This window comes from Eptesicus fuscus, chromosome 18 (genome assembly GCF_027574615.1).
Source record: "Eptesicus fuscus isolate TK198812 chromosome 18, DD_ASM_mEF_20220401, whole genome shotgun sequence".
Taxonomy (NCBI): Eukaryota; Metazoa; Chordata; class Mammalia; order Chiroptera; family Vespertilionidae; genus Eptesicus; species Eptesicus fuscus.
Window position 1 is genome coordinate 52897678 of NC_072490.1, and position 26395 is coordinate 52924072.

The 26395-nt window shown below is 47.3% G+C and overlaps 1 protein-coding gene across 1 annotated transcript in view; it reads right to left on the reverse strand.

The window, feature by feature from the left end:
* Window positions 1-21537, reverse strand: part of MAGI1 (membrane associated guanylate kinase, WW and PDZ domain containing 1) — a 575588-nt gene extending 554051 nt beyond the window's left edge. Inside the window, exon 1 of the mRNA XM_008146348.3 lies at window positions 21216-21537. Within this exon, the coding sequence (XP_008144570.2) occupies window positions 21216-21528 (313 nt within the window). The 5' untranslated portion in view covers window positions 21529-21537. The remainder of the gene's footprint in view (window positions 1-21215) is intronic.
* Between the last annotated feature and the right edge of the window lie 4858 nt (window positions 21538-26395).

Consider the following 26395-nt stretch of genomic DNA (forward strand, 5'->3'; position numbering starts at 1 on the left):
AAGTCCAGGTCCCCAAGGCCGGCTCCACCAAGGTCCTTCCGGTCCAGTGGATCCTGGACTTGACCCACACTGTAGCCTTCAGGGCCAAAATCATAGTCCTACAGCAGCATGCTGCCCAAGACAGGAAACACGACTGGGCACTCTGACAACTTGGGGAATGGTTCAAAGTGAGCCTCGCACATGCCCACAAGTCGGGAACTTCCAGCCCCAGAGCCATGCTGCAAACTCAGTCCCCGGGCACACCGCTGGCTCCCAGCCAGCACAGACCATGTCCTCAGGGGGCTGCAGTGAGCAACCTCACTGCATTCCTACAGTTTGTCTCCCATCTGTAAACATGGCACAGCTTCTTTCTACAGAGGGAGAAACTGAGGCACGGGCATCACAAAATGGCAGAGTCCTGGATGACTTGAAAGTAGAAATAAATGGGGTGGGGGGGACAATGGTAAGATATGTACACATATAATACCTAAATAAATAAAAAAAAAGTGGAAAAAGAAAGTAGAAATAAAATGGGACTCTCAGCCCAGCTGGCGTGGCTCAGTGGTTGAGCTTCCACCTGTGAACCAGGAGGTCATGGTTCGATTCCCGGTCAGGGCACGTGCCCAGGTTGTAGGCTTGATCCCCAGTGTGGGGCGTGCAGGAGACAGCCTATCAATGATTCTCTCTCATCCTTGATGTTTCTATCTCTCTTTCCCTCTCCCTTCCTCTGTGAAATCAATAAAAATGTATTTTTAAAAAATAAAAATAAATTTTTAAACATATGGGACTGCCAGTAAGCATCACGTCTCCCCACGACAGCCACCCTGCTGTGTCACATCACTTGCAGAGCTTCTCCTAACTGGTTAGGGAAAGTGTAAGAGGAAGACGTAGTGGACATGGACTAACTGACACACGAAGACAGCCGTGGTAAGTCACCAGCAGCGCGGGACGTGGCATCCAAGACCTGGACACAGAGCTCTGGCTCTGCTGACCCCAGGGACGGCCATTCGCTCACCAATAGGTGCAGACACACCAACCACTCCCCGCGCTGGCAGCACCTGACGGTGTCCCGGCTCTGCTGTTAACCGCAGGGGCAGGAAATAACTTCTCTGAGCCTCAATTTCTTCTGCAAAATGGACAAGAATAGTATCTCCACTTCACAGAGTTGTTTGAGGAGTAAACAAGATAACAGAGCACTTTCAGCAAAGTAGAGCACACAGGAAGGAGTAAATGAGAGAAAAGCATACATAACTTTTATAAGCAATAAAGGTCTAGCAGCTCCTTTTTGACCTCATTCACAGCTGGAACAATCAACTGAAAAAGGCTGACCAACCATGCCCCTGCCCTGGCACAGAGGTTGTTGCAGAATGCCTGTGTGCATTGCCCCTCCTGTCTTTACACCGATCGTTCTAGAATTCCACAGACTCCAGAGTCATTTAATTGTGCTATCAACATCTGTAGCTTCCTACACGGCGGTGATTAAATTGAGACCTCAAGTAAGAGATCTAACGAAAATAACATGAACAGATACAGATACTTAGAATGTGTTTCTATCAAATCTGCTCCATATAATTTGATCCAAGAAATTCAACTCCATAATATCTAAGAGAAAGTGGTAGTGCCAGGATGGAAGATAAAACCCAGAGTACTACACAGAAGTGTTTTTGAGCCATTTACACAGCCAACTCAGCACCGCCACTAACCTAAAATCAAAAGTTATCAGATTCAAAAGAGGAAAACCGACAAATCTAATGCAACAATAGCCATCATTGATTCATCACTGCCTCTGCTCTACGTCCCATGCTGAGAGTCTCGCTGCAACATTTCCTTAAACCATACAAGGAGCGTATTCTTATCACTGTGTCACAGAAGGTCACACACCCAAGGTCACAGAGCAGGTGAGCAGTGGGACTGGATTTGAGCCCGGACTACTTGAAATGCAAAGCCGGTGAGCATAACTACTGGTCATATGGCCTTGAACCTAGAAAGGTGGAATGTTGGCCAGGTCAAAGCTGATGGTACAACTGAAGCCCCTAAGACCAGATGACTGGCATGCACACCCTTAGCAAACCGCTCTAAGTGCCAAAGAGATGACGAGGAAACATTCCCCATCCTCGGAGCTGCAGCCATTGGGCAGGTGGGGCTCCTGGGAGGCCTGGGAAGGGCAGGCAAAGCAACGAGAAAAGCAGCAAAGCTGAAGGGAGGAGGCCAAGACAGCAAGAAAGCTTAGCTGCACCTGCTTCTGAGGGAGAAGGAAGACAAAACTCAAACAGAGAAGGTGGAGACCCCAACGTCCATCAGCGAACGAACAGATAAACAAAATACGGTTCAGCCTTTACAATGAAGAAAATCTGACACGTGCCACAACATGGATGAACCTTGAAGACATTATATTAAGTGACATAATGGCCAGAAAAGGACAAATACTGTCTGATCCACTTACATGGGCACTTACAGTCTGAATTCCAGGCAGGAAGGAGGATGGTGGTTGCCAGGAACAGGGGGGAGGGGAGTTAGTATTTAATGTGTAGAGAATTTGTGATGATGAAAAAGTTTTGGCGAATGGATGGTGGAGATGGCTGTACCAAAGCAGACGATTTTCCTCCATAGACTATATATCTGGGCAACAGCATGTGGCTCTTTTCCTAAAGATGGCATCCATGCCCCTCTCCACCCCCCCAAGCAGGGTATTCTAGTCAGGGTCTGAACCCAAAATGCATTTCTAAAACTCTTAAGCCAGTGGTTCTCAACCTTTCTAATGCCTCGACCCTTTAATACAGCTCCTCATGCTGTGGTGACCCCCAACCATAAAATTATTTTCGTTGCTACTTCATAACTGTAATTTTGCTACTGTTAATGAATCGTAATGTAAATATCTGTGTTTTCCGATGGTCTTAGGCTCTACAGCAGCCTAAGGTTGAGAACCGCTAGCAGGGTCGTATAAGAAACACCAACGATAAAAAAAGCAGCCATCTGCAAGCCAGAAAGAGAGCCCTCACCAAAAACTGAGATCTGCCATCACCTGGATCATGAACTTCTAGGCCAGAACTGTGAAAACATGTCTGTTGTTTCAGCCTGCGGCATTTTGTTATGGCAGCCCAAGCAGGGCTACAATAACAAAGGGACCGAAAATGGAGCTGTTACTGTTCTTGAATCCATCAACTACTAAACTCATGCCCAAAGACTGTTCTGACCTCATCTATACGCAGTCACGATTGAAATTCCCATGGCTTTTGTCCAGTCTGACTCCCTCTAAATTCACCATCACATTGGGGGCAGGTGCAAGAATTAGGCCTCATTCACTAGCATCCAACCCATGGCTTCTCCCCTAACAGCACCTACGTGTCTCCCCCACTGTAACAGTGACATGGCCCAGATGAGGACTGACTCCCCCCACATCCCCACAACTGCAAGTGAGTGCTGATTTGCATAAGCTTCCCTGATTGGTTTAGGGGCTGCAGGCCTCCGCCACTCAGCGCACAGCCTGAGACATTCCTCTTCCAGGCCTCCCTGTGGAATAAGCAGGCACTTCCCCCCCTTTTGCCAGTTGCCCACCTACAAACAACAGAAGCCAACCTGAGGCCAAAGCCAGCAAAGTGAAGAGCGGAGCCCTGAGAGGACCTAACAAGACTGTCCCTAGGTTATGTTCTTACAGGTGGCGAATAGGAGCCAAAATCCTGCCCAGACTCTGCTCTCCAGGCCACGCTGGGTCGGTCTGCCCAGAAAATACATACTTTCTGGTTTGAACAAAGGCATCATATGGGCTAATAGCAGTTCTGAAGCAAATCAGAGAAACGTGACCCGTGTCCTGAGCAAACCCTACCTGAAGCCCCCTCTTTCTTCTCCCAGTCTTAGTTACATGCATCAGCTAATCCCCTTAGTTGTTTTAGCCATTTAAGTTGTTTTTTATTACTTGTAACCGAAAACATCAAGGTAAATAGTTTATGCAGCACAAAGGTAACTTAGACTCTCCCTCTCTGTACAAAATACTCAAAATGAAATCATTTATTCCATCATCCATTATATCAACTGCTGGAGACAGAGCAAGCCACAGGAACAGTGCCATGCCTAGTCTCATGAAATATATATGTTCCATATAAGCTACTCTATTTTGGGAGAATCAGCCTACTTCCATTCACTGAGCTTCTTTAAGAAAACTGTCACCAGGGAACATATTAATAAAAAAGGTAAAAAGGATACTTAAAAACTACTGACCCCAAGCTTTCACGTTTAACAAGGATCAACCCAAAGTGTCACTCCATCCTCTTCTTTAAAAAATTTTTTTAAAATATATTTTATTGATTTTTTACAGAGAGGAAGGGAGAGGGATAGAGAGCCAGAAACATCAATGATGAGAGAGAAACATCCACCAGCTGCCTCCTGCACACCCCCCACCGGGGATGTGCCCACAACCAAGGTACATGCCCTTGACCGGAATCGAACCTGGGACCCTTCAGTCCGCAGACCGACGCTCTATCCACTGAGCCAAACCGGTTTCGGCCATCCTCTTCTTCATGGAGCAGGTAAATATGACACCAAAGAACTGTGACTGTCCTCTCACGTGTAATGGCATTGTCTCCTGTGCTGTTCAATCTGGTAGATGTGTCTACTTAAGAGTTACATTTAAATTAACTAAAACTAAATAAAAGGAAAATTTCCATTTTCATAGTGTGGCGAACAAAATGTGGCCACACAAGCCACAATAAAAGTACACAGTCTCCACGTGTAGCTAGTGGATAAAATAATGAACAAAGTAGCTGAAGAACACTCCCGTTATTGCAGGGTGTTCTGTTGCATAGTACTGTCTTTCCCCCAGAGCTCCTTTGCTATTTTAAAAAGGCAAGTGCGGTGCTGAGGACACGGTCCCTCAGGATTATCAGACTAATGCCAGGATCCGGAAGCAAGAACCTGACCTTCCACCTGCACGTATGCACACACCCAGTATTTGCCGCCCTAGAACGAGTAGCTCAAATCAATTACCAGATAATCTTTCTGTCCTTTACTCCCTCCTGCAATCAGTGTTCATTCAAATATAGAGTGGGGTCTGTTACCATCATTTATTAGGTAACTAGAATTGAAAAGGCCGATATTTTAGGACTTCCCACAATCAGCCAGAACTTTTTTAAACACTGGTGGGGTCACAGGGCCTACCGCCCAGGATTCTGATCCCGAGATCTGGACTGGGGCCTCGTGAGCCCCGTATTTCATAAACACCTCGGTGATTCTGAATCAGTGGCTGTTTGTGGACCATTCTCTGGGGTTGGGGCATCGGGCTGTGCTGGGCAGGGAGACATGAGTCAGCACCACTAATGAAGTCACCCCCAGACGCCCACATCTTGAAAATTCTCCCGGGTAATTCTGATGCACTTTCCTTTCATGCAAACTTAATTTGTGGGCCCCTATAAAAAAGGTAAAAAGGATACTTAAAAACTACTAATCCCAAGCTTTCACATTTAACAAGGATCAACCTAAAGTGTCACTCCATCCTCTTCTTCATGGAGCAGGTAAATGTGACACCAAAGAGCTGAGACTGTCCTCACCACGTGTAATGGCATTGTCTCCTGTGCTGTTCAATCTGGTAGATGTGTCTACCAAAGCTGATCATTTTCTCCGAGCAGCTCTGCCTGCAAGCTGCCGGCAGCCATCAGGTGAGGGTAAGTGCCTGGTAACAGGTGCACCAGGCCCCAAAGATGCTGCGGCCTTTTCAGAACATCTCTTCCCCTCGGGAATTCTGGCAATAGGATGACTCACCACCATGTTTTATTAAACCAGGCAGGCTCCTTCCACCAAAAAGGACTCCAATAGTAACCAGCTATCACATTCCCATTAATGCCTTCCCACAGTCACCTTCCCATGAGATAATTACTTCACACAGAATTGCTTGAGCTTCCACTTTTAGCTAAAATGAACCTCAGGAAGATTCACACTGCTTACGAACGCCAGGCCTTTTCTTACTGATGGCAGTATTTCCCCACAGATTTAGAGAGACAAAAATAGACAACAGCTACATGAATTTTTTCCTTGCTGGGCATCCTCTCTCTCTGACTTCTCTCTTCTGGATAATGAGATATGTACACTATGTGAATATAGAGAGAACACTCTGTGCTTTCTAAAGAATTTTCATATACACCATGGAGATGCTTAACCGGGGCTTTGCACTCGGCATGGCTCACTGTGCGCTCTTCTCTTTACCAATTTTATCAAGGATCGCCGGTACTAAAACACCATGGAATATAGGCTTTTCCTGCTACATCTTATCCTTAAGCATTTTAAAGAAACAGAAGCCAAAGTTCATGCCAACTCAGGGGAATTGTGGGTGCCCCAGAAGTGATTATAATAAAGAAGGAAGTGGATCAGGGCATATAGTTGTCGAAACTTGAAAACTGTCCTGAGTCTTATCTCACATCCAAAGTCCTAATTACATATAGAATATCCTATCTAAGCTCTGAGTTCCTAGACAGCCTACTGAACTGTTCTTAAGGAGAACAGAAACACAGTCCAAATCCAAACCTAGCAAAACATGAACTCCATGCTGAGCTTTTACTGCCAAGTGCATAGTCTTCATTTTATTGAGGCCCTTCCTTGCCTGGCTCCCTGATAGAAAAACGCACTGACTTACCTTCTCTGAATCACCGGAGTCCCTTCCCCCACCCTGCTGCTGCAGGCCCAGCACCCGACATGAATATGCAGAGCAATCCATGATGGGCAGGAAAGCCAGAAGGGCTGCATTGGTTTTCCAAAAAAACCTTTTACACTGTCCCTGAAAAACAGATGCCCACTGGTCTTAGAGGTTAATCATGTTCAGAAAGCGTCCACTCTTGGAATAAAGGTTAGGGTCCTTATTTACCTGTAGAATGCCCAAACAAGTCGTGGTATTAGGAACTTCCCAGCTATATGTAAAACTAAACCTCCCTAAAAGATTTACATAAAGTTCATTCATTCTTTTATTTGGAAGGCCACATATTTCACAGTATAATCAGTTAAAAGCAGAGAATATACATATATATATAATATTTCCAGTACTTATTCATATAAATGTCATCATCAAGATGCTATCTTATACCCAGTTCTAAGAGTCAGCAGACCAGAACCATGAATTATGATCAGCTGTCAAAATATACCCTCTCCCCAGCTCCTCACAATTAGAATGGAGGCGCTGTGACCAGGTGGGTCCCAAATGAACTAACCTGGACTAAAGTGACAAACTAGACCACTTCCGGAACTTACTATTCACTCTGACGCTCACTTACGGACCCTCCCTGTGCGTTGGCCAGTCCCTGGGCCCTGAGAATACAGACGGGGTAAGAAATGTGATCACTGTAATTGAAGAGATGGAGTGTGAGAGACATCAAGTGAGAGACAAATGCATAAATAAGAGGTTGCAAGCTTGTCGCCTGAGGACCCAATATGGCTCCCAGATGTGTTTTGTTTGGTTCATCCATGCTTTTGAGATGACTTTGAACCAACGTTTTTAAAATAGCAAGGTTGGTGGGGTGTTTTTTTAACAAATTCAAGCTTCTGGGGTCTCTTGAAAACGTGTACCACCTGGCAACACTGGGCCAATGTTTGCACGTGACAGCAGGAAGCTGAAGCTGAGTGTCAACTGCTCCCTCTGAGCAAGACATGCTCTTCCCGTTCACCCCAGTCCCCACCGCTCCCTAATGTTTTTTCAAATACCTACTCAGTATTGAGTTTGTGACGACTATCATAAATAAACAATTCCAGTGCTAGGCAGTATCTGTTATAACTGAGATAAGTGAAGAAATACAAGCCTCTCACATATAAGTTGCACGGATAGAAGTTGACATGCTCTCTGAAGAGCACCACAGTGGTAGCTATTAAGTCTTAAAAAGATAAAATTCACGTCTGCCAAGAATTGTAGACACCGATCTGAAGAAGTTCACTAAAATATATGTATGAGAATATTCATCAATGTGTGTGAAAAACAGAAAACTGAAAGCAGCCTAACAGTTCACCCTTTAATATAATTTATTAAATAGATTATAATGGTTTAATATATTATAATACAACCGAAGCATGGTTTAATACATTATAATACAACCAAAAAATTGTAATGATAAAGTAGATATATAGATAGTGAAGAAAAAATATCCATGATATATTGTTAGGCACAAAGTATGTATTGTATGTTCCAATTTTCATAAGAAAAAGACCCTAAAAAAGTCTATAAAAACCATACATGTTTGTGTATATTTTATATATATGTATATATGTGTGTGTATAAATATATATCCTATATAAAAAAGAGGTAATATGCAAATTGGCCATCACTCCAACACACAAGATGGCCGCCTCCATGTGGTCAAAGATGGCCATTCCCATGTGGACACAAGATGGCCAGCAGGGGAGGGCAGTTGGGAGGAACCAGGCATGCAGGAGAGGGCAGTTGGGGGCAACCAGGCCTGCAGAGGAGGACAGTTGGGGGGGGAGCCAGACCTGCAGGGGAGGGAAGTTTGGGGGGACACAGGCCTACAGGGGAGGGAAGTTGGGGGGACCCAGGCCTGCAGGGGAGAGCAGTTTGGGGGGACCCAGGCCTGCAGGGGAGGGCAGTTGTGGGGACCCAGGCCTGCAGGGGAGGGTAGTTGGGGGTGACCGGGCCGGCAGGGGAGGGCAGTTGGGGGGGCACCAGGCTTGCAGAGGAGGACAGTTAGGAGTGACCAGGCCTGCAGGGAAGGGCTGTTGGGGACGACCAGGCTGGCAGGGGAGGGCAGTTAGGGGCAATCGGGCTGGCAAGGGAGCAGTTAAGCTTTGATCAGGCTGGCAGGGGAGTGGTTAGGGGGTGATCAGGCTGGCAGGCAGAAGCAGTTAGGGGCAATCAGGCAGGCAGGCAGGCATGTGAGCAGTTGGGAGCCAGCAGTCCTGGATTATGAGAGGGATGTCCGACTGTCCCTTTAGGCCCGATCCCACCTAAACGGGCAGTCGGACATTCCTCAAGGGGTCCCAGATTGGAGAGGGTGCAGGCTGGGCTGAGGGACACACACAACCCCCTCCCATGCACAAATTTCGTGCACCGGTTAACAATGTGTATTTCTCTGCAGTGAATAAGCAATGTGGATACATTTTTCTTTTATATTCACATCTTTCTGTATTGCACACGCTGTTTAAATGAGGGGAACAAAACTAAATTTCACCAGGAAAAACAAGCTGTAAAAGCACAGACCAACTATGGACAGTGATTGACAGCCATACACAGTCACAATACTACTTGAGTTTTTAAAAGATCAGAAACCAAAATCTAGATGCCTATGCTTTAAAAGTAAAAAAAATCAGTAAAAATAAAAAAACCCACGTGCTCCAAACCAAAGTTCTTTCTTAACAACTTGACCTTGAGTTTTGAATTTCTAACCAAGTCGCACAGACTTCAGCAGGCTGATGGTAGCTGGAGGAGGAAATGAACAGGCTTTCCCTCTCAGATGTACATTCTAACGCTGGGCCAAGAATCCAGGTGGTAAAAAACTGACTCTATTTAAATCAAGCCCAAGTGATGCCTTCCGTGGCCACATTACATAAGCAATAGGTTCAATCACTGAACACATCTGGTCAGAATAAAGGCCCTCTGCGACCTTCAACACAATTAATTCAATATTTTCTCTACAGTTCAAAATGCTACAACAACTGGCAGACAACCATGTTAAATCATCACGGAAAAGCCAGACATATGGATAAGTATATTTAATACGCCTTAAAAATAAGCCATGGGTTTTCTAGCCAACAAGATCTTAGGCAAGAATTTTTTTTTTTTTTAAAGTTATGCCTACTCGTTACCCTCAAAAGAATTCAATGCGACAAATATTCGTTGAACAGCGACAGAAGACAGAGATTACGAAAGCTCAAAAACAGGGATGCTGGCTTCAAAAATTCAGGAAGTACATAACCCGGAGCGGCAAATCGGAATGACAAGACTGTTGTGACTCTTGAAATCCTGGTGTTCGTGGGAGAAAAAGGAGAGCAGAGAGGAAGGGATCGGCAGGGTTGTAAGGGAGATCAGAGAAAACAGAAGGCGGACGAGCAGAACTGCTTGAGAAATATGGCAGCCGGCTCTGTGTTCGGCAGGTAAACACGCTGGAGTCATTGGTGTATTTCTAGGACTGTCTTGGGGGCGATGCGGGGGGGGGGGCGGGGGGGGGGGGGGACCTGGCCTGTAGTGCTGTCTCAGGCAGCAAAGGAACAGCCTCTGAGAGGTGCATCCACACTGACTCCCACAGAGAAAGGGCGCAGAGTCAAGACTTTTCTAATGTAGAAACTGACAAGAGAAAAATTCTGAATGTATTAAATTACAGCAGACCGGAGAGGGGGGAGAGGAGACAGGGAGAGTTCATCAGTTATCAGCCATGGGCCAAAACCAACAAAATACTGCTCACACACCTGACTGTGTATCAAAACCAAATCAACTTCCAGGCAGCTATTTCAGTTCTTACCTAACAGGGGTAGCTGACCACCACATGCCACCACGACTTGCTTATGCATGAACTTTCCCAACGTTAACCCACAACCAACCTAGAAGCATCAAATACTTCTTCATTACTATGCCCCTGTCCCAGAACTTTCTGGGCTTCACCTTCTCCCACCCCCTGGATCTACAGCCAATGTAAATTCTTTCAAATCAATTTACACCTTCCTCCTCCAAACTCATGATATAGAAGAGCCCCATCAAGCCCGGGATGTCAGACATGCGTGTCTTCCCCATCTAGCCCAGCTGCTGGTGGTTCAGACTGGATGCCCAGGACCTGGTCCTTTTTCTGGACAAAACCAAGGATAAGAATGTTGGAACCAGAGCCGAAACCGGTTTGGCTCAGTGGATAGAGCATTGGCCTGCGGACTGAAGGGTCCCAGGTTCGATTCCGGTCAAGGGCATGTACCTTGGTTGCGGGCACATCCCCAGTAGGGGGTGTGCAAGAGGCAGCTGATCGATGTTTCTCTCTCATCGATGTTTCTGGCTCTCTATCCCTCTCTCTTCCTCTCTGTAAAAAATCAATAAAATATATTTAAAAAAAAAAAAAAAGAATGTTGGAACCAGAATCCTAGCTTGAATCTCATCCACGTCAGCTGCCTGGGGGCCAGGATAAATTACCTGACCTCCCCAGCTAATTCTCTCATGGCTAAAATAGAATGACATCATCTACCCAGGTGAAACCCAACCCTATGTCAGTGACATGTCAGAAGATCAACAGAGAACAGGCAGATGGAGGCCAGAGGGGAGTGGGGAGGGAGACTGGGTGTAAAAGGTGAAGAGATTAAGAACAGATTGGTGGTTACAAAACATTCATGGGGATGTAAAACTACAACATAAGAAATATTATCAATAAAATCGTAATAAGTATGTATGGTTCCAGGTGAGTACTGGAAATATCAGGGGGAACACTTTGTAAAGTATGATTGTCTTACCACTATGCTGTACACTTGAAACCAATACCAAATAATATTGAATGTAAACTGTAATTGAAAAAAAAGAATTAACGTTTTAATTACAAAAATTAAAAATATAGCAATAATAGTTATGATTATTAGTTTACCACTCTGAATTCAGATTCCCAGTCTGAACCATGAAGTTTTTCCTTGCAGCACATTTCTCAACCTCAGCCTTATTGCTATTTGGGGCTATGAATTCTCTGGTGCAGGCTATGCTTTGCATGTTCCGCAGCATCCCTGGCCTCTACTCCCTAAATGCCAGTAGCACGTCCTACCCTCAGCTGTTAACCAGAAATGTTTCCAGACATTGCCAGGTGTCCCCTGGGGCAAATTTCCCCGGAAGAACCACTCCTTTAGAGGAACTCACTGAGGAGTCTCCATTTCTCCAATGAAAATTATCACAGCTGCTACCATGAAGGTATTTCTGTAAGCACTTAGGTGCCAAGCAAAGAAATGAGTGTTTTGCATACATTTTCTCATTTCATCCTCACAACCACCCTATGAGTAAGTATTATTCTCATTTTCAACCAAGGTTCTGGGAGGTTAATGTGCCCATAGTGGCTCAGCTGGGAACTGGCAGAGCCTGGGATTGAACACAACCAGTCTGACTGCAAACCCTTAAAACACCAAGTTCCACTTTCTCCCCAGCCGTTCCCGATCTGGGAGCCCAGGTATGGTGCCGGGAAGATCAGAGGTCCTCAGTGTAATGTTCTCAAGGCTCATCCCTGCTGCCCAGGACGCCCAGGAGACAGGGAGAGGACTTGTCCTTCCTTCCTGCCTTACCGCAGCCTGCAGCCGGATGACAAGCACTGGAACCAATTGTCACCAGTGACAATGTGGAGAAGTTCAAGCAACGTAGACCTCCACCTACGCTTGGTGAGATCTAAAGGTTTCCTTCAATTTGTCTGAACTAATCCCAACCTTTTTAAAAAGCAGCATCTGAATCATGCAGCAAAGTGAGGGGTTTTTTCAGACTTGAAAAGCTCTCCAGGGGCCTGTGTACCACAATCTCCACCTCTCAAGAGATTCTTCTCTTCCAAGTGAGTTCAGACTGGGAACATTCAAATAACAGTGGCCCTGTGCCGTGAGGTTTACTTAAATCGCACGTTAGTCTTCCATCAGCCCTAGGAAGGAGGTGTCATTACTATCCCTATTTTCAGAGGGAGACATCCTGGCGTAAAGAGATGGTCTCTCGCCCTGGGTCACCCAGCTAAGGGTGAGCCTGCCTTCTACCCCAGCCAGCCTGAGTCCAAAACCTGAGAATCTACAGCACTGAGAAACTGGTATTTGTGGATAGTTTTACAAGCGGTGCTGCAGTCCTGTTAACACTGTATATTGCAATAATTTTGAAACATGGCTTACAATCAGGGCATAATTGCCTTTTAATTGCACCATCAACCCACTGTCCATAAAGAGAGCTTCGAATCTTATCTCATAATGGGCTGAAAGATTAGCCTTGCTGTGGAAAACATAACTGTGTCCCATTAAAGGCCCACCAAATGCCTCCGTAGGCAGTGATGCTGGGGTTGCCACCTTAGCCGTGAGAATTTAATTCTCTTACATAACTCGTTCTCCCGACACTGGAGATGGTAACAGAGAGAGTCTATACACACAGCTGACGGTGCCCACAAGAACCTCTCCTACTCCATGTGAGGCTGAGAGTTTGCAAAGTCCCCTGACACGCAGCACGTGCTGCCCTAAATCTGTAACATGAAGACCAACTGAAGCAGGCTCGCAATGCTTCCTGTCTTTGAAAATATTCCTACATCAATCAGCTAAGCTCTACTTATCCCCAACCAGAGACTGCAAATGTTAAACCCTTAGCAAGTTTAACATGATCCATCACAAAATACCTAAGTTGCCAGAGACTTTTAAACACCACAATTTTTAGAGGCAACTGAGCTCGACAGAGATTTATTCTGAATTTGACAGTGGATGTCAAGAAATACTTGAACAACTACTCTGTACCAGGCACTCTTCCCGGGGCTGGGGAGGCAGTAGGGAACAGGATCAAACACATCCCTGCCCTCTCGGAGCTTATGTTCTAGAAAGAAGAGACAAAACAAGGAACTTACTTATTCTGAAATTATTTATATACTACAGAGTACAATAAAGCGGAGAAGGAGAAGAGGGGATGACAAGTGGCAGTGGAGTTATGGTTTTAAAGAATGAGGTCAGAGAAGGTGTCATTGAGAAGGTGACATTTGGAAGAGACTTGAAGTTCATGAGGAAGCAATCCTTCCAGACGCCCATGTGGAGACCAGCAGGCCACGGACAGGGCAGAGAAGGAATGTCCTGGGCCATATCCTGGCGGTCCTGCCAGTCACTGTAAGGACCCGGCTTTCACTCTGGGGTAGAGACTATGGAAATTATCATAAATAATGGGTTACTCCATTATTGAATTACTTAGCTTTAAAGAGAGAAGCTTATTTAATCACAGAAGACTCTGTTCAAATTACATTTTCTAATTTCGCAACATGCCTCCTGAAAAGATGACATCCAGAACACAGTGGACGCTCCCCAGGACACCTGACTATGAAGCAGAAGTTACTAGGACAGGCATGTCCTTGACATCATGGGGGTGCAGCTATGGAAACACCAATACAAATCCATAAGAAATACTACATGGGGATGCTGACAGCCATGGGGATGCACACAGCAAAGCTCCAGTATTGACTAGGGATGTTTCAAGGTTATGGACTCATCATCTGAGCCGCATGAAGACAGACAGGAACACACTAACCTACTTTCTTAGGATGTGAATGTCAGTCCTTAACAAATTTGACAGCCTTTATTCTCAGTGTACACAAAATCAGTATATCCTGTTACACATATATACAAACTCAAGGAAGAGACCACTAACATCAGAGACGGGTGTTTTGCATTAAATAACCATCGTTTATAAAGCAACATCCTTCCTATAAACCCTTGTGGTACGGAGATGTCAGAATGTTTTCGCTTATAAACCACTTAATTCCCTTTGGTGGATATCATCAATTTGGCCCTCTAAAACCAGCTGGGGAATGGATGCCAGCAAATGTAGTGAGCCAACTGTATGCATTGCATCATAAAGTCAAGTTAGTCTATTTTTAAATATCACAGCCATTGGCAAAGGGTGGCCACTGGAAACAACGCATGAGTTGGGTTGCCTGTCCTTGCATTATTTTTTGTAAAAACTATGGAATGTTCCACAGTATAACCTAAAAATACCCTTCAGAGAATGGTCTTTAGGCACCAAAAACAAAAACAGGTTGATTTTTGAAAGTTTAAGTTAAAAAAGAAATATAAACACAAAACACAATTTAAGAGCAAGAAAGGACAAAAATCAGACTTTCTGTAGCAAAGATCTGATTTGCTAGTGGTTGGGAAAATTGTACAGAGAGACAATACTACAAGAAAACGGAGGTTTAGGGTCATTCTTATAGATCTCAACAGGGAGCAGGTCCCACATCAACCGAAAACAGAACAACCCCCCCCGCCCCATCATCCTGCCTGCTGAACATCTGAATTTTCACTTCGCAAACTCCAAGAGTCAACAGGCAGAAATACTTAAACATAATTCATTAAATCTGTCAGACATTTGTGTATTTATAGCTCAGTCTAAATTATTAGACATAGGGAACCAGCTAAATGAAAGATCTGGTGATGAGGAAGTGAACATATTATGATCCTAAATGAGAAGAAATAAAAGATGAATAGGGAGATAAGAGGGACATACGTTGTAGGTGGTCTAGTCTGCACTTACGTAAGAAGCGACACTGGAAAATTCATCCACGCATCCAAAATATTTTAGTGAGCGTCTATGATTTGCCGGGTACTACTTGAGGCCCTGACAAATGGAGGGGCGAATTAAGTGAGTAAAGCTACCTGTCTTCATGGATCTTACATTCCAGTGGGAGGGGAGACAGACAAAAAATAGGGGCCAACCTATTGACAAATAAAGAAGCAACAAGACTATGAAAATGTGACAAGGCTGTGAAGACACAAACAAGAGTAAGTAAGGGTGGCGAGGGGCCCGGGAACTGTCCTCGGCAGGTCAGTGGAATGCAAGGCCAGCTCACCCTGACTCTGGAAAACTGATCACATGCAGCTCTTCCCATCTCCAGTGATGCTCCAAACCAGGGCCTCCCATTCCTGGAGCTGGGTGCAGGCATGGAGCAGCACAGCACAGGTGAGGAGTTCACTGAAGGTCTCCCTGAAGGGACACCAGGGGAGGAGTCAATCCTGTGACTTTATGGGGGAAAGACAAAGCAAGCCCTGAGACCCTGAAGCAGAAATTGTGGGAAACCAAGAAAGACGAGGCACTGTGTTTTAAGATGAGAACAGAATTTTGTTATAGAACTACTGTAATATATTCCAATTGTTCAAAATAAACACATAACATCAAAACAAAACAAAGGAAGGCACAGAGAGCTACATTCAATTGCATGTGGTCATAATCCCCTCATTCGGGGGAAGGAAGGGCTGGCCAGGTGGTGGTGTTGTGGTTTCTAAATTGTGTCTTATTTATTGTCTCTATTTTGTCTCAAAAAAAAACACAACAAAAAGTGGAGAGACTGTTTCGGTTCCTGGGTAATTTGCAAAAACCACAAAATTCACCTACAAAAATATGTACGCAGAGCCTATAATATTACCAGTTTGGGAAACTACAATCACACCATTTTAAACTTTTGAAGTCTAAGTTATTCGTGGAATTGCCGCATTTTGAGTACGAAAGACTTGCAGGGCACACCCACTCTTTTCTGGCAGAAGAAACTTGGGCCCAACGAGGGTGCCTAGCTGGCTGACCTGGAGCCCAGGTCACCTGCCTCGCCTGCTGCCATTTCCTCACTGTAGGTCCATACCCTAGAGCAGTGGTACTCCATACTGAGCAGGCATCAGAATCACGGGAGGGGGGGGGGGGGCTTGTTACAAACACCCCACAGGCTGCACCCCCATGAGCTTCAGCATCAGTGGGGACGGGAATGTGCAATCTGACCAGTTTCCCAGGTGATACCAATGCCACTGGTCAGGGGTCCCTACTGAGACCCACTCCCCCAGGACCAGGAGTATAGGTTTTGGAATCCAACACAGCTGAGTTCCAGCTCTACTTCTGCCACTTGTATGACCCTTGGAAAAGCCACCCAAACTCTCTGGCCCTCAGTTTCTGACATCTAAGTTATGAGGAATAAAAAACAAAATCCCCATCAAGCACTAGCTTAGCCAAGGGCCTGGCACATTCTAATGCAAGTGCTTCATAAAAACTAGCTTAATAAAGACAGCTACATCCGATAGCAAAGTTTCCTTAATTACTTTTTTCTTTTTCCACATACATAAGAATGGCTAAACTTCAAAAAAACAGACAAGATCAAAGATTAGCAAAAATGTGGAGCAACTAGAACATGTAGAACAGCTTTATTCATCTAGCTATTTTATTATTCAGTAGTCAAAAAATGATAAATGGTCCAAATGTCCATAGATGAACAAAAATATAAACAAACTGGTATGTGTATACAATGAAATACTACTCAACAATAAAAAGGAACAATGATGCACACAACAATATGAACTCTCCAAATTATTTTGCTGCGTGAAAAAAGCCAGACAAAGAGGACATACTGCATTATTTCACTTGTGTGAATTTCAATAATAAACAAAAGTAATTCCTGGTGAAAGAAATTAAACAGCCTTTGCCTCTGGAGGGTGGGGGGAACTGACTGGAAGGAGACATGACAGAAATTTCTGGGGTTCTATATCTTGATCTGGGTGAAGATAACATGAGCATATACAATGGTCAAAACTCAGCAAACAATATAATTAAGAGTGTGCATTTTACTATAGGTAAATATATACTCATGAAGTATTCATATATGCTTTATTATATACACTGAGTGGCCAGATTATTACGATCTCTGAACACATAATAATCTGGCCACGCAATGTATATCCTATATAATAAAAGGCTAATATGCAAATTGTCCCCTCGACCAGAAGTTCGACCAGCAGGCAGGCCAGCCAACCGCCCATGTCCCCTCCCCCTGGCCAGGCTGGCTGGACCCCACCCATGCACAAATTCATGCACCAGGCCTCTAATATATATAGAGAGAGAGTGGCTAGATTATTATGCATTCAGAGATCATAATAATCTGGCCACTCAGTGTATTTCCTATATAATAAAGAGCTAATATGCTAATGGTAGTGACGCCCTCTCACAGTAACGACTGATCAGCAGGAGGCTGTGTGCGCAGCATGCGAGCACGGGTGGGTGGGGATTTGACTCTGGAGGACTTGACCGGAGGCACAGGTGGGTTTCTGAGTCCCACCAGCAAGGCAGGCGGGTTTCTGGGTCCCGCCTCCCGGGGCGGTGGTGGGGCGGCGGCTGCAGGACTCTTTCTGGGTGGGAGGACAGGACTGCATGCTTGGGGAGGCACGCTCAGGGAGGCGCACGCGGGGAGGGATTCCGGGACTCGCACGACTTCGCGCACCAGGTCATTATATGTGTGTGTGTATATATATATATATATATATACACACACACACACATACATATATATTATATATATATATATTTATATGTATATATATATATATAATATATATGTGTATATATATATATATATATATATGTATATGTATATAGTAACATTTATCTAACCCTGGCCAGTGTCACTCATTTGGCTGAACACTGTCCCATGCACTGAGAGGTTGCTGGTTCGATTCCCATTCAGGGCACATGCCCAGGTTGCTGGCTAGATCCCCAGTAAGGGGCATGCAGGAAGCAGCCGATCTGTTTTTCCTTCTCCCCCTCTCCCTCCCTCTCTCACTCTCTAAAATCATTAAAAACATAAATACATACACACATTAAAAAATAACAATAAGATTCCCATAGCATATAGATGTAAAATTTTTTTAGGTATTTCTCCCTTTAAAATGAATTAACTCCAACCTAGTAGATCCATTTAGATTGATTCCTTCACAATCCAGTCTTGCTTCATATAATACCATTTGCTACAGCCTATTTTGGTCTGTGCATGTTTCCAGAGACCTGCCATGAAATAGAAGCAGCAGAATTTTCTTCCACAAGAAGACCGTGACATTTCCATACAGACAGCACCCACAGTGGCCCATGTCCCTGGGAGTGGCTAGCTCAGGGTGCAGACAACACAAAAGTAACATTTTCCTTTCCATGTACCAACTATGAGCCTACCTAATATGATTAAAACACAGTAATAAAGGCCCAGTAAGAGCAATCCCGGCATAATTTAAATCATATTCTCAATATAAAAGAGGGATCAGAAGACCAGGGAAATGTTTCTGAAATGAAGATGTTAAAGAGCTAACTATGCCCGTGTAATTATCACATGAAGTAGCTTTCATTTTGTAGCGGATTCCAGGCCATTCGAGTGTCCCCATCCACATCCTGCCTCTATCCCAACACAAGGAGGACAAGTATATTTACACACACACCTGCTTGTGGACATTCCTGTGCTGCACGTGGGATGGTTCTGGGGGAAGGGAATAACATAACACTTGGAGACACGACCACCTTCTTCTAACCCAGAGATGTCTGATCCCAAACACACTTGATTATCTGACCAACCCTTCCTGAGTTCCATGATGAGGCAGCCCTGGGACAATGCCTCCAGGATCTCTGATAACTCGTGGAAGAGGTTCAGCCAAACACAGCATCATGATACAGAAAACGAGCTCCCATACAGAACCCAACGGACACCTGCAGGTCCCCAACAAGATAGATGGCACCCCTTTCCCCAAAATGCCCCTGAACTGAGACCTGTAGCTGCTCCCATCAAATGCTTTCTCACAGTATTTCCTCTACAGTTCTACCAAGAAACTCACAATCCAGGTAACTAACACTAACAGCTAAACTTAGAAATAAATAGCTGCTCAGATTCAATTTAAATATAACAATAATTGCTAATTTTTACTGAACACTTACAATGTGCAAAGCACTGTTCTGCATACTTTTTGCTTCTTAGCTTATGGAATATCCTCAAAAAAGCCAGTTTACAGATAAGGACACATTCTCTGGTGAGGCCAGGAATTGGCCCTCAAGCAAAGCCTGGGGTGATAAGCAATGAACTAAGCACTCTCTCCTTTAATGCACTTACTCCCTTGTATGGAAATGAGGCAAGAGATCTAACTCACGCTTTAGAATAAAGAAAAAACTACGAGGTACAGGCTCAGGGGACCTCAGAGGAGGAAGGATCTGTTCATCCTGGATGGTTGTTGGAGGGCTTCTTGGAGAAGGTGTCCAAGAAGGAGAGGACATAATGGAAGGCGCTTTCCAGGACTGTCACCCCTCAGCTCCCAAAGCTAAAAGGCCGGGTCTACTCCCCCCGACCCGCTCCTGTCTCAAGGCCCCCCTCTACTCCACCTGGCCCCCTCCTGTCTCAAGGCCCCCCAACGCTCTACCCCGCCTGGCCCCCTCCTGTCTCAAGGCCCCCCAACGCTCTACCCCGCCTGGCCCCCTCCTGTCTCATCGGGAACAGGCCTGTTAACCAGGCAGGACAGCAGCCCTTCTTCCCTTGACATGCTGCTCCAGCTGCTGCTGCCCCTCCAGACCAGCAGGCACACACGGGAATGTTCACCACACGCAACTCTGCCACTTCCCCCAGGGCTTTCATGGCAGAGGAACCGCGTCAGGCACGGGTAGTACCAGGGTGCCTTGGGGAAGCACTCTGTCGGACAACCCCTCGCCCTCACCAACTCCAGCAGGCAAGGGACTCCCCACCACCAGCAGGACATCATCCTCTACAGACTCTGAGAGGGATTCGCTTCCACCCCTCCTCACAAGTCAGCTTCTCCCCTCCCCACCGGTCAGCTCCCCACCTCTCTCTCCCTCCTCAGTGCTTAAGGCTCTACTCAAACCCTCCAGGATTTTGGTAACTGTGTGACCTCGGGCAAGTAACTTAAGGGATGTCAATCCCAGTTTCCTTATCTGTAGCATGGGGTTTATAAGGATTCTTGTGACTCAGAACAAGATAATGCAAGGAAAGCATTTTACAGAGTCTGGCACATAGTAAGTTAATAAGTAACAGCTATCCTCATCAGCACTGAGGGTGAGGGTGGCAGTGATGGTGGGATGGTAGTGGCAGCATCCACTTGGGCTTGACTGGCCCTAAGTGGGAAATACCCCTCCTTTCCCTCCTCCCGGTCCCCGCCCCCCAAGACTTGGGGCTGAGCCACACGGAGGAGACACGTGTGTGCGTCATCCAGCTGAAGAGTGAACGCAGGATCTTCAGGCGGCTGGCTCCGGAACATCGGCACCCCAACCCCCTGCAGGTTATGGGGTAAAGGGGGTAAAGGTGATTTCCTAACGGAGAAGGTCCAATAGGCCCTGCCCTCGCTCATACCCACTCTCCGGGTCTGGACAGACAAGTGGCAAAAGCACGCAGCACTGCGCCTGCGGCAACGCTCCCCCAAGGAGCCAGGAGAGCCTCCCCTTTGCCCCAGCCTCAGCTCCCCCAACTGTCCCGCAGGCTCAGGCGACTGTCCTCCAGGCTCAGGCGAAACTGCGCCGCACTAAGTGGCCAAGATAACAGGTTGGCAAACAGGCGCAAACCCAACCCCCTCTCCCCAAGGCAGGTGAGCAAACAACCCGCAACCTCTACACAACTTTGTGTCTTTCTCCACGACAGGGCGCACGGCCTCAATTTCCCCTCTAAGCTGCGCTCGGAGGGGGAAAGCGGGAAATCGAGATGCCCGGGGAGGCCGGGGGGGCGGGGGGGGGGGGAGAAGGGGAGCGGAGACGCTCCGCAGGCCGCTGCCCGTCTCTGGAAGCCTCCCGGAGGCGCGTCCCGTCTCACCTGGTCTGACGGCTTTGAAGGTGACGGCCTCCTTGCAGCTGTCGAGGACTCCCAGCACGTCGTAGCGGGGCAAGCCGGACACCCGGATCCCCTGCACCTCCAGAAGTAGCTCCCCTGCGCCCAGCCTGGGGCCCTCGCCGCCGCCAGGAAGCTCCGCCGCCTCGGCCGCGGCCACCGCTCCGACATACGGAAACTCCCCGTTCTCCGCGCCCCCCAGCACCGTCACCCCCAGCTCCCCCTGGGGTCCCCGCTTCACGGTGCATTCATGAACCTTGCTAGTCCAGTGGTTCTTCTTCTGGATCACTTTCGACATGACGAGTTACACCCCTCCTCCCCCCCCAAAACAAAAATAATAACGTGAGAGACAGGTGCCCCCACAGCACAGCCCCCGAGCCCCCGCCGGCTCATGGGAGAGACATCTCCCTCCAAAGGACGCCGCGGGAGAGAGAACTTGGCAGCCTCGCTCCCTGCACACACTCCGACTCAAGCCATCATAAAACAAACTTTCCGGGCTTCCCCGCGAGCTCCGCACCGGCGCCCGCGAGCTTTGTTTGCATTCCGGCGCTGCTCGGTCCACGTTCCGGCGCCCGGCCGCGCTCCCCGGGACCAGAGTCCACTCCGCCGCGCCGGTTCTGTTTGCCTTCCTGCCTTTCTTTCTTGCCTCTTGGAAACGCGGAGTCTCCTCTTCACCTCCCGCCCGGCTCTGCCTTCCTCGCCGGCGGGCTGTTCCCGAAGGCGAGGGCAGCCCGTCCGGCCAGTTGCTGGGAGCCCTGGAGACGCCGTCGCAGAGCGGGGGTTGGGCGCCAGGGGGTGGGGGGAGCCGGAGGGAAGCGTCCGCGGCCCCTTTAAGCAGATACAAAGGCTCGGCTTGTTTTGTTACAGTTCATTCTATTCCGCGCCGCCGAGCGCAGCGGCCGGCGAGAGGAGACGCGCGCGCATGCGCCCCGCGGCCGCCCGCCCGCCCCATCCCTCCCTCCCGAAGGGAGAGATTCCAATGTGCTTCCCTTTGGGTCCTAAAACCGACCTTCCAGGAGGAGGCAAATTACCCCCTTTCATACACCCCTCCTATTCCTCCTTTTCTTTCAGGGCCTTGGACGCACAGCCCCTGGGAGCTAGGGGGACGCGCACGTGTTTTACTCCAACTGTTTGCAACTTTGGAGACGCGGTTAATCTGGCTTTGGCATTCTGAAACCATTTCAAACAGGTGGGGGTTGGGGAAGCTCACACACACCCTCGCGCTCACTCACACTTTCACGCCGGCCTAAGCCTTCTAATCGCCTTTGGCCAGCGGCTGGCCACGCTGTGGGTCACCCAGCCGGCTTGTCCGCCGGCCCCATGCACCCCACCCCCCACATTTCCCTCCGATCCCCTGTGCCGACCCCGGGATGGGCGCCTGCTCCCGCCTGCACTGCACCCGCGGGGTCGGGTCCTGGAGCGGGTCTTGCCAGTGTCTCTGGCAAAGGGAGACTGGGGGAGAGGGGGGCCCGCAGAACCCCCAAACGGGGACTCTGTGAATGTCACACACCCACACACACATATACCCGAACCCTTAAACTTTGGGGCCAACTTTTTTAAGACTCAGGGAAACTATAGACGAGGGGAAGGAGCCAGATGGTCAGAGGAGGTTGGGGGCTTTTTAACTGCCCTTCCAGCACAGCTTTCTGGAGTCAGGCATCTGCCCCGGGCTCAGGTCCCGGCTGAGCGGGAAGCCTGTGGACCCACCCCCGGCCGGGAGATAAGGATCACCCGGGTCTGGGATTCGCACCGCGTCCCGGCGCCCGCGGGGGCGTGGGCACGGGCGCGGCAGCCACCGCGGAATCCGCCGCCCGCGGCCGGGTGGTGGTGGAGGTGGAGCGAGCGAGGTCCCCGGCCCCGGAGCCGCGGACAAAGAAGACCCCGCGCCGGGAAGGCCGCCCTCCCGACACTCCCCACGTCGGCCTGGGCGGTAGAGTCTCCCAAGCCAATTTTTTCCTCGGTGATTTATAACTGGCTTGTTCCTCTTTGGTCACAGGAGAGAGGCCAAGTGCTAAATAAGGGAGGTGAGCGGAAGGGCCCGGCTTGAGATCTGGGGGTAGGCGCCCATCGGCCCAATCTCTGTGTGACCTTGAGCAAGCTCTGTGACCCCTCGAAAGTTGTTAAGTGGGTATAACAATACTGCACGAGATTTTTAGGATAGTACATGGACGGACACTTGTAAAGTGCCCAGCTTGTAAAGTGAAATTGGTGACTAATAAAAACGTATAGTAGTAGTAGTAGTAGTATGTGGAAAGAGAATTGGGAAATAATTTGGGGTTTCAAGTTAGCTGATGATAATATTCCTCTCCTTTCTAAAGCTTGAACTAGGATATAGGAATACATTTAACTAGTTTTAAAGCACTGTTTGGAGGGTGCTATGTAAGCTTATAAAACTCGGGAAGAACATGGATGCTTCTCTCTTGAGATATCCGGAACTGAAACCCCCAACGCCTGGTAGAACTTGTGGAAGAAGGAAGTGGCCCATGTTCCTTGGCTCATCTTGGCGAGGAGAACTTGGTCTCCATGCTCTTTGCTCAGAAGCAATCAGTTCTCGCACACTTGACTGGATCCAATGAGTGGGAACTTCAAAACGGTCCTTCCCAAACACAACAGCCAGCCAGCCCATCAGAATCTCAGGACTTTTAAGGTTCCCCTTAAGTGATACTGATACACAACGCTGAGGAAGCATCTTGATTCCTGAGCATTGTTTACATCACAGACCCTTTTCCAGAATAAACCTGTGGCCCACATCTTCCTCTAGAGCAGTGGTTCCCAACGTGGGACATGCCCCACAGAGGAGCACTTGGACTTTTAAGGGGGGCAATTCGAGAATGAGTTATTCACAGTGAATTTTTTGCATTTCTTGTGGTTCCAGGGGCCTCATATACAGCATATAAATATGTATTGTGACATATTTGTGCATTTCAGTTCTCTGTTACATGTTTTGAAACTTTATTTGCTATTTTTTCATATCACTTCATATTATTATTATTATTATTATTATTAACAATTTCTTAGTGTTTTCTTCCTCAGTACTTCAACTGTCCTTTTGTTCTTTTATTTTTCTCTTTCATGGATGCTATGTTCTTTGGAAGCTTGTTTAGACCAAGTTAATGGCCTTTTAGGCTTCCTCCACGTAAATAGGAGTTCACTTTTTGAATACTTCTATATAATAAAACCCTAATATGCAAATTGACCAAACAGCAGAATGACCAGTTGCTATGATGCACACTGACCACCAGGGGGCAGATGCTCAATGCAGGAGCTGCCCCCAGCCCTCAAGCCCCAACCTATGGCGACGGGGAGTGGGGCCGGGGAGCGGGTGGCGCCAGGCCAGCCAAAGTGGGTGCTAGATCCCCCGCCCCCCACCACCCTGCTGGTTGCCCCACAGATTGGCCCTGATCGCCAGCCAGGCCTAGGGACCCTACCCATGCATGAATTTCATGCACCAAGCCTCTAGTCAGAATTATATGTCACAGGGGGGCCTCAGGATTTTAGAGATGCTTAGGTGGGGCATGACCAAAACAGTTGGGAACCACTGCTCTAAAGTGTAAGCTCCGGGAAGGCAGGGAACTTCGGCAGTATGCTTTACTAACGTTCCCGGTTACTGGAACTGTGTCTGGTACCTAGTTAATGCACAAGTGTGTTGAATGGATCCCCCACAAAAATGCACATTTTTGTATACCCCCTTAGAGTCACAGACTCCCCTACAAATCACTAGTCAGCTTTAACTTGTGGGTAAAGCTTACTTCTCCACTTCATATTCTAGTAGTCGCGACTGCTTGCCAAGGGTTCCCGCGCCTGCCTAGAATCAGCATCTCCTCTCTGTTTCCCAGTTGACTCTCACTCTCACCGGGAGGAGTCCAAAGGATGGACGGGACCAAGCGTTATGTGATTCTTCCTACTGTATAACACCGTCTTCCCTCTAGGATTCCAGGTGTCCTGCAGCTGAGAAAGGTAAAGACTGGGGAATTTAGCCCACTTCAGATTTTAGATTTGGAATAACGCCAAGAAGGGATAACTGAGGGTACAGAGGGCAGGATGGAGAGACGTATAGAGAGACATAATCCAAGAACATAAGTATTTTGAGCTTCCAAGCAGCTAAGACTGCCAATTTTCAGGCACTAAGTTTTTGAAAACTCCCCTCCTCTGACCCTTTCTGTCTACTCTCCTTCACCTGGTCCACGTCCTGTGTCCTGGACCGGAAGCAACTTCAGGAACTATCTATCTGATCCAACCTTTGAATTCTCAGCACCTAAACCCACGCCCTGTGTGCAGTGTGCACCATGCACATTGGCTGAATGAATACATGAGGACATGGTTGACGTGTGACATTAAACTGCCTAATATGGGACCTTGGATACAAAGCCTAGTTAGTGTGGGGGCTAAAACCAAGGTACTTATAGACTGTTTTCTTGAAAGAGTTTATAGTTATCTCATTGTGAAGTTGATTTTTCTCGAAGAGATGTAAAGTGGGATCCTAGTGTTCTGGCTTCTCTCACTTAGGCTGTGCCTTTGGTAATACATCCCAGTGGGAAAATAATGCCATAAAATACCTAACTTTGAGGCTTGGCCTGGATGCCAGGATAATTATGTGCATCATTTTGTTTAATCATCGCAACAACCATGTAAAGCAGGTATGACCTTGATTTTACAGTTGAGGAAAGTGAAGCTAAGGCAGTAAAGAAACTTGCTCATGAGCTTGGAAATAACAAAGCTCGGGGGTAAGCCCAGAGGCATGCCCCAAACCCTGCTCAGAACACTGTGCTAGGAGAGAGTCGGATGTGGCCACCTACCACTTAGCATGTTTGGCTAGCAGCATTTTATTGGCTCTTGAGCCTACTACCACAAAGTGTGGGCACACTAATTAAGTCACCCTCCTATCTCTTCCCTTTCATCTGAACGAATACAGTGTTCCACTCAGGAATCCAATCTCCTGTTCCCCATCTGTGGGCTCTGAAGAGTGAATAATTTGCTGAAATGTAAGGGGGATTAATTTGCAAACATTTCTGAAGTGTTTGGAGATCTATGGGCTGTGGTGCAGGTGACATGCCGAACATCCTTATACTGCTATTGCATTAGCATTTCAACAGTGAACTCTTAATAAGCACAGCGGATTCAGGTGAGAAGCAAAGGATACCGCTGCAGAGATTAAGACCTTATTT